We start from the raw sequence: 12,991 nt of genomic DNA, 5'->3' as shown, positions 1-12,991 counted from the left end.
ACTCTCCATCAACATAGTTACTTAAGACAGGCTTGTCACTTTTTGTATATGCCATATCATCTTCCTTCTTTAAAACTTAGAATAGCTTTGATTTCATCTGAAAGATAAGAGACAAATATTTATGCTTTATACATTGGAGTTTTTCACATTTCTGAACTGTCTTTGTTGTATGTGTTTTGTTAGGTTCTGTTTGTTTATTTGTTTTCCAAGCTATTTGACTTGTTCTTATCTACTAGGAAGCCTCATTCATTCATTCAAAGTAAAAAGCTTAAGCTCCAGAATCTTACTGTCTTCTTGAGTTTACTAAACTCTTTTTGTCCATCTAGCTATTTTCAAGTTTATATTTCCCAAGTTACATAGGCTGTTCTGTATTTCTGCAAAATCCTCCTTCTTCCAGGTATCTAAACTTCTTCTTTTGCATCATTCAAACAGTTCTTGAAATCCCATCTATTCCATAAAGCATGTCAGTCTAACTAGATGAAAAATAATAGTTTTATTGGATATTTTTCATTTTGCCTATCATAATAACAACATGGGATATAAATTACTAATTTATGTCATCTTAATACTTATAAATGTGCATCTATTTTCTTTTAATATTATAAATTATGGAGGTCTTACATTGTAAACATCTTACAGCTATGCAAACAACTGCTTTATGCAGTGGGTAACACAGCAATATATATGTTCCAACACTTAAAAATAGTTTAGAGTGATTCTGTTCCCTGGAAAAAATTCACATTTTAAGCACATAAGAATCTCTTATTTCAATAAATAGCTATTCCATTATAAGGTGAAAATAAAATGACAAGAAAATTTGTAGGACAAAACTAATAAATTAGGTTAAGAAACACTATTCATCATTGGAATGATTGATATTCAGCTCAGAATTTGATCGTAGAATTATTTTTAAAAGGGAAAAATAATCACTGGGATCCTGTACTAGAAAGCATAGATGCCTTAGATTACCTAAGCAAAAGGGTGGGGTGAATGGGTCAGTTTGGACAGCAAACAGCAGTTACATAAGAACATGGGAAAAGGAAAAGGAAAATTTAGCTGGAAGGCCAAGACAACTCTTCTGGCTACAGAGGAAGAGAACTTATGCAAATCTTAAGCCAAGATAAATAGTCACATTAGCCTCTGCTTATGACATAGACATGAAATACAAAGTGCTTGAGGCCAAAACATCATTGTAATATGACTGTTGGCTTAGAAGATAGAAGTCATATCATAGCAATGAAATATATTAGAGATAAAAGATACCTTAGAGATACTCTGATTTGACTCCATCATTTTCCAGATGAGGAAACTGAGGCATACAGAGAGGAAATGAGGATCCAACTCTACAAAGATAATTTTAATCAGAACTAGAATTAAAATTTTTCTGTTTTCAATTATAATACATTTTCCATTGCAACACATTATCTAAACAACTGCTAGTGATGGCTTTTTTCTCCACATACTAACTTCCATCCAATTTATACTTTGACCTAATATAAACACAAATTCCTCTACTATACACAAAAGGTATACAGTAGTGAAACATAATTTTTTTCATTTCTACAATGTAGCAAGAGTAAGGGATTACAATCAAAGATCCTGGATTCAAATCCCAATGACCTCAGGCAAATAACTTATTTTCCCCAGTTTCTTCATTTGTGAAATGATGAGTTTGAACTAAATAATTTCTGAGGCACTTCCCAGCTGTAACACACTTTTTTTTGAATGAAGTAGCATTTTATTTTTTTAACATTTAATAACACTCTTAATATTGAAAACAAAACTTCTAAGTTATCAAAGAGAAAAAAATTTGGTTGGCTTAACTTATAATAATATACAATATTCCCAATAAATGTGTTCTGTGTACTTTCATGTTAACATTTCACAGCTATTTTTTCTTTCCCACTTCTTTAGAGCAGTTTTAATTGTGTCTTCATAGCTCCAGTAATGCTAGAAGCATTAGAAAGTTTGAAGAGGAAATGTATTTCTGATGTATATCAAATTGTCTATTTGATTTTTGCATTAAGAATCTTTTCCTATATGTAGTTTTCAGAATAAATACAAATTGAGCCAGAAAAATAAGAGTAAATATTCTCCTCACCTCACATAAAATTCTTTTAGCTGTTACTCTAATAATTCCTCTTTTAGGTCATCCCTTTTGTTGAAACTTGTGTTGTCTGTTCCCCTGCTGAGGGTATAGAAGGCCCTGAGTTGACTTATTAATGCTCAAGATGAAAACAGGGAAAGACAATGAATTAGATTTGATTAATTGGGTTCAGACGTGAAAGAAAAGTGGAAAATATAAGCAGAAAGTCAAAAGAGATGGCCTTGTGCTTGCATTTTTCTAATGGGAAAATTACACATCCTAAGAATGGGATAATTTATTTTATTTCCAGTTTTTTTTTAGTGAATAGATAGAATCGAATATTAGAATATCATCATTGAAAGGAACTTCATAGATTGTTTATACTAGTTCTTATTACACATAGAAATTAAGATCCAAGAGATTGAATGACTTCAACAAGGTCACATAGCTAGTAAACGGTTAAAACAAGAAGAAAATGAATTTTTCTGAACTTTTATCCAGCATACTTTTCACTCTACTGTCATTTTTTGTAAAGCAATATGTTTTTATTACTTACTCCACCTAGTTTCATTAACTTTTTCTCCCAAAATATGAATTCAATAAAAAAAAGGAACAAGAGGTTTTTATTTCCAGGGTATCAATACTATTTGTGAGCAGTCAGATAGCATTATTGCAGAATTTCTGCACACTGTAGTAAGATTTGATTACATTATTGCAGTTATTTAAAAAGGAATTTGAAAAAAAAATTTTTTTAAAAAGGAATTTGGTCTACAGTGATTCAGGGCTTGTATTTGAGTATGAAGTTGATTAGTCAGGCAAGAAGCAATTATTAAGTGCTTCTCATAGGCCAGATACTGAGCTAAGCAATGGGAATACTAAGAAAGGCAAAAATTAGTTCCTGCTCTTAAGGACAATGATAGTGAATAGAGTGGAGAATTTTTTAGAAGAAATTAATGCAAGGTCAAACATTTTGATATTTTATGAAGATATTCAACTCTTTCAAGGATGATTCCACACCTAATTCACAATACCAGTTCAACTCAAATTATGGGCAAAATTGATGAACTAGTGAAAAAGTATATGGAAGATTTATCAAGTTAAATTTTTCAAGGCATTTATGGTAACCTGTAAAAAATTATAGAACACATCCACTATTTGAGATAAAAGCATTTTATTTGAGCGACAAATGGTTGACACCTGGTCTTTTTTATTAATTGGTCCAAAGTGTCTTTTTATTTTAACTTTGTAATGTGATTACATTGTATTTTAAATATTTTTAAAATTTACTATTTGACATATGAATAATTTGATAATACAAAGAATTTGGAAGAGTCCATCAATATTTGGAGAAATATTTAAACAGAATATTGTAGACTGTGATCAATTAGCTAAATTTGTTGAGGTGATGCTCCTTCAGATTTCTTTGTCCCCACTTCCTTAGGAGTAGGACTGAATCCTTAGTCCTAATCTTTCCAAGCAGCCTGAAAAACTGAAAATAGAAGAACGATGCAAGTGCAAATGCACCATTACTGGGGCAATGTTTTAAAAAATGCTTTGGCTGCATTATTCTTGAATATAAAAAATATCTTATCATGGAACAGCAAAATTATGAAGCTAACTCACCATTTCTCTAAATGTTCTTAGGAATAACAAGAAGCTAAGGAATGCTTTAATGTGTGTTTATACTACAAGTTAAAAAATAAAATGACATTTTCAAAATTTCAAATAAAATTTTCACAAGAAAGAAGATTAAAAATTTGGATAAAAGCCACAATCATTAAAAACCTAAATCTTGTAACTTTGTATTGAAATATGATTTTATTACAGTTGTTTGTTGATGTCTTTTTTTAAAAAACCTTTACTTTTCACCTTAGGCTCAATATCGCATACTGATTCTGAGGCAGAAGAGCAATAAGGTCTAGGGAATGGGGAGTAAGTGATTCACCCAGAGTCACACAATTAGGAAATGTCTGAATCCAAATTTGAACCCAGGAGTTCCCATCTATGACCTTGGCTCTCAATCCATTGAACTACCTAGCTCTCCCCCTGTTTGTTGATTTCTTATATTGGCCAGATATCTAGATATGATAATATTCTTAGCAACTCTATTTGTATTATAAAGATCCTGAGTATATTCAAAACTAGGTTGGCAAAAAAAAGATTATTTTCAAAGTTTGAATCATTATTTAAGTAATTTAGTTTCCTCCACCTCCAATAGTATTATACAAACATCTTTTGTCTAAAGAAGAGTTTGTATTAAATGCATTTCTTTGCTTTTTATTATAGTCATGTTTTCTCTGAAGCAGAACTACATTAGAATGTTGTATTTATTCAAAATTGTCTTCACTGATTTATCAGAGGGGGTAAGAGAGACACTTTAGAATTTCTACTACATATGGAAAATATATTTGAGTGCCCTTGGGCTGAATGAAAAAATAATATAGTAAATAAAGTAATATAGTGAAATCCATATATTAAGAAGACCATCCATAGTTATTTGTTCTTTGTATGAAATGTATATCTTTTATTTCAATATTAATTTATAAACATATATATATTCCTTAGGCCTTTAGAAATACATTTATCTTGCTAAGCTTATCAAATATATTCATGGGAGCTTGGAAATGTTGTGTTTGAATGAAGCAGAAAGGTATAAAATCATTTCTCATTTCTTTTCCAGTTATTGATGCAGGATGTACCCATCTTGGCCAGTCATATGCAGATAGAGATGTTTGGAAGCCAGAACCATGCCAAATATGTGTGTGTGACTCAGGATCTGTTCTCTGTGATGACATAATATGTGATGAACAGGAGTTGGACTGTCCCAGCCCAGAGATTCCATTTGGAGAATGCTGTCCAGTTTGTCCTCAGCCACCATCACCTGTGAGTTTAAGGAAAACTTTAAACTATGCAATATTCATATTTAAGTATATAAATTGTATATATTTACCTGGGCCAACAAAAAGTGTCATTCTATTTTGGCCACATAATTATAATTTTTAACTAAGTGTATATATTTTATTATATTATTCATCAATAGCTAAATAGAAATGTACTTCAAGAGACCATAATTTAATCCTTTTAAGTATTTCCTCCACTAATGCAAATTATAACCTTTGTATAACTCAGGCCTTGGTCTTGAAGAGTTGCTATTGCAAAAAAAAAAAAAAAAAAACAACCAAAAAACATGGATTACACTTCAAAACTGGTCCATTAATAAGGAGGCATGCAGTCTACCACTAGGCTATCAATTGAAATAGAAACTTAAAATGCCAAAATGTATCTGTCTTCATACTGAAATTGACTGGGACTTAGTCAATGTCTCTTTTGAAGATATCTGCTTTAAAAAATAATGCCATATTTATCAATAAACATTCTTTTAATGTGTAGTATTTCATTTCACATTGAGTTAAGCTCCAGAATCTACAATAGTACTCTTAATACTATATTTTGTGCTCAATAAATTATTGATAGTTTTTTATAATAGTAGTGAAATATGCAAAACAATGGAAAACTCTGAGGTGAAATAGAGAAAAGGCTATGGAAGTCACCTTGGGATGAGATTTTCTGGATATTCATTAAATCTAGAAAAAAAAGAGCAGTTGGGGAAAGAATAATTAAATAACATTGAAAAGAAGTAGAATTTTACTTAGTGTGTACATTCAAATGGAAAATAACAATGGAAAAATGGTTCTCCTCTAATCTCCATTTCAAACTCAAACTGCCCAAAAACAATTAAATTGTTTCAGAATTCTTTAGGAAAATACTATTCCCTAATTTTTATATTTCAAATGTGCTTTTAAATCTATCATTTTATATTGATAGTCATCATCACAATTATTATAATCAACAGTAGAGATCTGTCATTTTATCCATATAGGTACTTCCATATGTGAAAACTCTCTCCACCAAAGCAGATCAACAAATCATTTGTAACTAATTTTCTTAAGAGGGCTTCATGAGGGCACTGAGCATTTAAATTATTTGCCTTCCGTAACAAAGCTACTGATCCCCTATGATTTTAGAAATGGCAGTCTATTATATATAAATATATTTCAAAACTAATTCTATTAAGCATTTTTTCCTAAATGGATAATTATTAGAGCTTGAAGTAATTCAAGCTCTGCTTTTGAATAGTTTAAAGTTTAGCCCCACTTAAGTAAAGAGCTTCTTATGGTAGTTAGTCATTAACTGAGATAAAAAGACTTTATTCATCATAAAAATCACTCATCAATTTTTAAAGTTCTATAATATGTAGTAATATTTTCAAGAATGTTCAAGAGTGTTCACAAGGTGAAAAAAAACAATTTTCTGTCAGAGATTGAGATGAAATGAGATATAGCTGTCAAATCCCACTGGCATCTCTAGAAAACCATGGCACAAAGCAGCTTTCAAACGATAGAAATTAAAATCCAGTTTTTAGTAATATTTATTTTTCAGGTCTCGTTCTTAAATAATGGTTCAATATTTCTTAAGAAAATTGCTCCAATGCCTTTCTTATCTTGTCTTTCTTTTTTACCTAGCCTCCTCGTCCTCCTAATGGTGCACCTGCAGGCCCAAAAGGAGATCCTGTAAGTAAAAGATCTTTAATGAAAAAAGAAAAGTTAATTTGATGAGATACTTCCAGTATGTCCATCTTTACCATGGTCTTTCCTAGTTGTGAGAATGTTCTCATTCTTTATTCTTTCATTGCCACCTTTTTGGGTGCTAGAAACCATAACAAAATTGCTACAACAATGTTTTTTATTTTATATTTCAATTTTGATAAATCTGTAATCACATATAATTTCCATACCTCATATTTCACATAGAAAATTAGGATTAAAATCTCACAAACTAGCTACTAGCCGAGAGGTTTTAGAATTTTTAACCTAGAATCTACAGACTTCTTGTTAGACCTATGGATAGATTCTAAGTGTTTTATGAATTTTAACAATATTTTGATTACTCTATTTAAATATATGTGGCTAATTTGTAAGATTTTATATTTTTTCCATTTAAACATATTATTCTTAAAAGGGTAATGTAAGCTTGGTCAAATTGCCAAAGGGACCCATGATATACTCAAAAGTAAAGAAACTTTGATCTGGATTTACCATATTAAGCTGGTATATTTACACAATACATAGTGCCATTTTCTACCAAGGGATATATTTCCTAACAGAAAAATATATCATTTATTCCCAAGAGATTATTTTACTCATTCAAGATCTTGAATTAAACTTCATAATGTGTCATTTATTTAAAATCATTAGGTCTTTTTCATGGCATTATTGGAAATATCTATTTATTTTTTCTTTTTTTTCTAGGGCCCACCTGGTATTCCTGGGAGAAATGGTGATCCTGGGATCCCTGGACAACCAGGTACTCCTGGTTCTCCTGGCCCCCCTGGAATCTGTGAATCATGTCCACCTATTAATCAGGTAAAATGTTAAAATGACCCAAATATTCCTCTAATTTTGTGAATTCTTCATTTAATCAAGACCATTCTCTAACCATCTGTGAGAGCTGGAAACTGACTTAAGATTCCATGAGAATGCTTCTTGAAAATGTCCATTTTTCTTTTACCACTATAATTGTCTCATTCTCCCCCATGTCTTATCTAAGCAGTTCTCTCATGCTACAGTTTCATCCTTTTTGTGCCATCTTGTGCATCCTCAGTGAAGATGAAGAACATCTGCTCATCATCCTTTTAGTAATCAACTTACAAATACTGAAAAACATCATTATTGTTCCCCTTCATTATCTAATCACTTTACTTTTCCTTAGTATGTCACTATAACCAAATTTACTTTAATCATCGCCACCCACCTACTCCAAACCTTCTCGAACATTTAACCAAATGAAAAAGGGGTGGGGGGGCATTTCTTTCAAGATAATCACTCTTAATATGCTTTCAAATGAAATATTTATGGAAGTGACAGAGATTTCGGTCCACAAACTGTCCTTTTTTGTTTTAATACCATCCATATAATATTAAATTCTTGACTGCATTTCACATTTCATACTCCAAAACAGTAACTGTTCAATGTTCTAAGTTATGGAATAAAAGAAATCTTAATAATGCTCCTTTTAACCAGGGCCAAAGAAAGAATAGATCTAAAAGAAGCCACAGTTCTGCCTGTCTTCTAATAACATTGTTAGTGGGAATTTATGTGTAGATCAAGCAGGTATAGACATAAACATTCTGGTATATTTTCTTGAGTCTAAGCATTAGTCTGTTACTTAAGAATCCTGGATTCTGTCCCTATCTAGATAAGTAATATAAAGCAAGCTTCAAATTTCTTTATTTCTTTGTTGTGTTTTAGTTGCATTTTTTTGTAAAATTATGGTATAGAATTAATTGGTTTTCCAGTACTAAACTTATAGTCCTAAAACAGATTATGACTACAGGAAAAATAAGTCAGATGATTATGTGATACAACCGAGTTTCACTTGAGAAACAGACTATATGGCTCTAGCTTTGAAGGACAAAAAAAAATACTAATCCTAAACAAATCCTAATCAAATGGTATTCTCAAACTATTTGTTAAAAATCTGACTGTGGCATACAAACAAAGTTTTGAATTAATTCAATCACATTTACTTCCATTTTTCTGTTCCAGAATTTCTCTCCTCAGTTTGAATCCTATGATGTCAAGGCTGGAGGAGGAGGAGGAGGAGCAGGCCTTCCAGGGCCACCTGTATGTATAACCTTTTATCTGTTTTCCAGAATATTAACTTGCTTTTTTTTTTCCTTTTAGATTGTTAGGTTTTAGATGTTTGCTCTTCTAAGAAATACAGTTTTCTTGTTGAATGATCATCTTGGAACTGTCCGAAATGGACTATTCCCCACTGAGGATGTGCAAGAAAGTGATGGTGCTTATTTCTATCATGATCTTCCCAGAATAATCTCCTCCACTTCCCTTTACTTCTCCCATCATCATTTTTTCCATATTAACTTCTTTATATGTCTCATTTTTTCCATCTCCTTTTATGCTTACACACCATTTGTCGTTTGTTCTCTATTTTGCTTGCCATAATTCATTGTTCCTCTCTTCATTTTCTTAATCTCTTCATTATAGCCAAAAGGTTAGATTTGAAGTCTGAATATTGGTGTTCAAATACCTGTCACTTACTCTGTCACACCCTGACTTTATAGAAATAATTTCACCTTTATGGTCTTTAATATTGTCATCTGTAAAATAATGATTGGACAAGATAGTCTCCCAAGTCCATTCTATAAGTTTATAAGATTTTCTTATCTCTTTATACTTCTTTAATAACTTTATCACATATTAAAGCCATCAATGCTAAATTTTTCAAACTATTATAACAAATCCTTTAAGGTAAGCTATGTATACATTTCTTTCCATAATACATGGTTCTGTGACCCATGTCTCTTTATTGCTAGCTTTTATACACTTTTATAATAGTTATTTTTGCAGCATTATTAATTATAAATATATTTAAATATATGCATATATCCTTAAGATATATAATTAATCATTAGAATAATACTTAGAATTCATATAGTGCTTTAAAGTTGTAAGATATTTTATATTATCTCATTTTATCCTCACAACAGTCCTGAGGAGTAGATGATTTTATTATCACTATTTTACACATGAGGAAACTGAGTTTGTGCCCAGGGTCACAAAGTTAGTAGACATCTAAAGTGAGATTTGAATTCATTTTTCTTCTAAATTCCAAGATCAATATGTATACATTTAGCTGCCCGACTAACACCCCTCTCTCTACTACACAACCAACCCAACTATGAATCCAGATGTGTTGTTACTGAGTCAGGGATTAGCCATTAAGATAGAAAGGAAACAGAAAGCAGAAAGCCCATCCCCAATGAGTTCCACTGTAGTGTCACTAGTATGTGATAACCCTCTATCAAAACTCTGCTAAGGGAAGTTGATACTACATCTATTGATATTTAAGGCAATATATGGGGTGTCCATATACACCATATCTAAAAATATCTTAAACACTTTTCAGAAACACAACAGACATGGGCTCAGAAGGTGTCTTTTTCTTTACAAATCTAGGTCATAAGAGTAGAAATAGAATCTTTCCTTTAAGCAAATGAATTAAATCTATGCTCCAAATGTTGAGAATTCTGAAACCTTGAATGCTATTAGAAAGAAACTTATTTTTAAAAAGGGGAATATACAATTCACATTCTGATATTAAGATGGCAGAAAGATCTAGTATTTTTTAAATGGACATATAAATATACAAATGTTTAATTGATTTTAGATTTTAGATTCTACCCAATCAAATCACAATCCATACATCTTTCTAATGCTTTTGCTTCTTGTCCAAGTCTTCCAAAAAAACTGACCTTATTGAGGGACTTTATGAGCTCTCCAGGAAGACTATTCCCTACCATGTTGCCAGCTTTTCTAGACTGCCAGTAAAGTAAAAGAGGAAATTTTTTAAAAGGACAAGAAATGAGGAGATAAGATAATGTTAATTTTAGACAAAAAGAAGCAAACAAAAATATGCTTGTAAACTATACAAAGAAATTTCAGGGGGGATTTTTTTTGCAAATAATAAAAATGACAAAAAAATTCTTCCCATGGATATCTTTGATTTTAACAAATTATTTAAACCTGGGAGCAAATAAGTTGCACTATTCAAGGCTTACTAGTGCTCAGTTCTGACACTACATACTGTTGGAAATAATTTTATCCTATCATATTGTGTCTAATTTTAAGTTAGCAAAATAAGACTCATACCTATAGGTTAATGTGACATTCTAAAAACTTCTGGACATGAAAGGTTTGCTTTTCATGCAGTACATACTAGCAGATTAGACTCCTTTGGAAGTATTTAAATACCCTTTAAATGCCTTTGTCATAGGATGACCATTACATCATCTAGCACCTTGCTCCTTGTTTCTTGATTCTCTTCTAAACAGATACTGATGTTCTAAAAAATAACCTCTCTATTGTACTCATTTTCATTTCTCTTCCTTTCAACCAAACCTCTAAAAGCATCATTTATTGGCAGTCCAGAAAAGGTGCTAACAAGAAAATAAATGTTATTTCTAACCTCTTTTGCATTTTTAGCAGCATCATTGGAAAATAACATGCTTCATTTAACTCATAGCCACTACATGGATGCAGCCATAGCTAGACTAATTCATTCTCTGAATAATTCAAAATTGTGGGGATTATTTTAACTAGCATTGAAGTCTTTCGTGTATTCATCTCATGAGCTGAACTCACCTTTCATGCCTGTTATCTCCCTCAGTAGAACAGGAGCTCCTTGAGCTAACTTCTCTATTTACAATAAAAACATTTAGCATAGTGCTTTGCACAGAGTAAATACTTTCTTCATTCACTCATTCATTCATAAAAACCTACACTTTTACCTGGAAATTTGGTTGATCTTCTGAACTAGATTCCGAAGTTTCACCCAGAAAAGTTCAGGAACCCCAAAAAGAACTACTCTATCAAAGGAAATTGAGTTTCTGGTCACTTGTTTCTGGATTTTTTCCCTAGTGATCAGTCTGTTATCAGATCAGTATTACATGGAATATTGGTAGCCAAATGTGTCAATTTGTATGGAAAATAAGACATTTTTAAAGGAGTCTAAATTAAAGAAAATGTAATTATCAAAATTTAGCTGCAAATCCCATACAGTGAATCAAATCGCATGTACATTAGACAATAAGTAAATTAGCATTTACATTCTTACTATGTGTCAGGCACTGCTAAGCCCCAGAATTACAAAAAAAAAAAAAAATGCAAAACCCTAAACCAAGAAAGTAAAAAAAAAATCATAAGTGGATATGGTTTCATTGGTGGAATACACATTTAAAATGCATTACCATTTTTTGACTGCTGTACTTTTATAATATAGAGCAGTAATGGGGAACCTATGGCAAGAGTGTCAAAGAAGGCATGCAGAGAGCTCACTGTGAGCCTTGGCTTCCCTCCCTCCCCTGTCCCTCAGCATTCATTACTAGAAAGGTAAAGGGACTCCCCTCCTCCTCTCCGGAGGACATTTTTTTTTTCACATCTCCCGCCCCTCTGCCCAGCAGCCAATGGGAGATCACAGGGTGGGGATGGGGGAAATGTGGGTGGCTCACAGGTGGCAGAGCTGGAGGGGAGGGGAGTACTCTGGCCACTCCCCTTTTCTACACTGACTGAGGACATTCCTCACTTCACCTGCTCCTCCACCCAGCAACCCAATGGGCGCAGTTCCTCCCTCCCCTGTGTGGGGTAAGAGGTTGGGGGTGGAGTGGAGGTTGGAGCTGTAGCTTAGTGTGGGGGAGGGGCACTGCACCTTGGTCTGGGGGATGGGTGGGGGCAGGGCCCAGCACTCCATCTCTGAAAGCCTCGCCACGTCCAATATAGGCTTTTCCATCTGACTTGTAACTAGGACTCATATCTGTTGTCTCCTCATTGAAATATAGACCCCTTAAGAGTCGAAACTATATTTTTCTTTCAGCATCTTTGGCACTTAGCACAGTGCTTTGTACTCAATAAATTCTTAATAAGTGCTTTTTTTCATATTCACCTATTTCTAAAGAACATAATAGTCTCATAATTTTAAAGATATTTTAAGAGCCCAGAGTAGAAAGAACACTGGTTCAATAGTCAAAAGATCTGGATTCAATTTCCCTCGTTTTCAAAATCTTTTTTCTAATGGAGATTCTTGTAAATACAGACACTTTTATGATGCAGGTGGCCCCTTACCCAGTTACCTTGTTTATGTTTTGATTATCCTTCCTGAACAGCTATGGACCAATCATTTAACAACTCTGGGCCTCAGTTTCCTTATCTGTAAACTTAAGAATATGGACAAAATGACTTCTTGCTCTTCCAGCTCTATTATCTAGGATCTCAATGTAATTTGTCATCAGTTATTTCCCTAATTTATAAATGCAATGCTATTTAGATGTTT

At 32.4% G+C, this 12,991-nt stretch overlaps 1 protein-coding gene across 2 annotated transcripts in view; it reads left to right on the top strand.

Annotated features, from left to right (window-relative positions):
* The window catches only part of COL3A1 (collagen type III alpha 1 chain), a 62,938-nt gene that overhangs the window by 15,708 nt on the left and 34,239 nt on the right, over positions 1–12,991 (top strand). Inside the window, exons 2-5 of one of the 2 annotated variants that reach the window (XM_044669709.1) lie at positions 4,767–4,969; positions 6,610–6,657; positions 7,396–7,509; positions 8,692–8,769. In XM_044669709.1, the coding sequence (XP_044525644.1) occupies positions 4,767–4,969; positions 6,610–6,657; positions 7,396–7,509; positions 8,692–8,769 (443 nt within the window). The remainder of the gene's footprint in view (positions 1–4,766; positions 4,970–6,609; positions 6,658–7,395; positions 7,510–8,691; positions 8,770–12,991) is intronic. The other variant, XM_044669710.1, reaches the window with a different exon arrangement.

Source organism: Gracilinanus agilis, chromosome 3 (genome assembly GCF_016433145.1).
Source record: "Gracilinanus agilis isolate LMUSP501 chromosome 3, AgileGrace, whole genome shotgun sequence".
NCBI classification, from domain to species: Eukaryota; Metazoa; Chordata; class Mammalia; order Didelphimorphia; family Didelphidae; genus Gracilinanus; species Gracilinanus agilis.
Note: the sequence above shows the minus strand (reverse complement) of the source record. Positions and strands in the feature narration are given on the sequence as shown.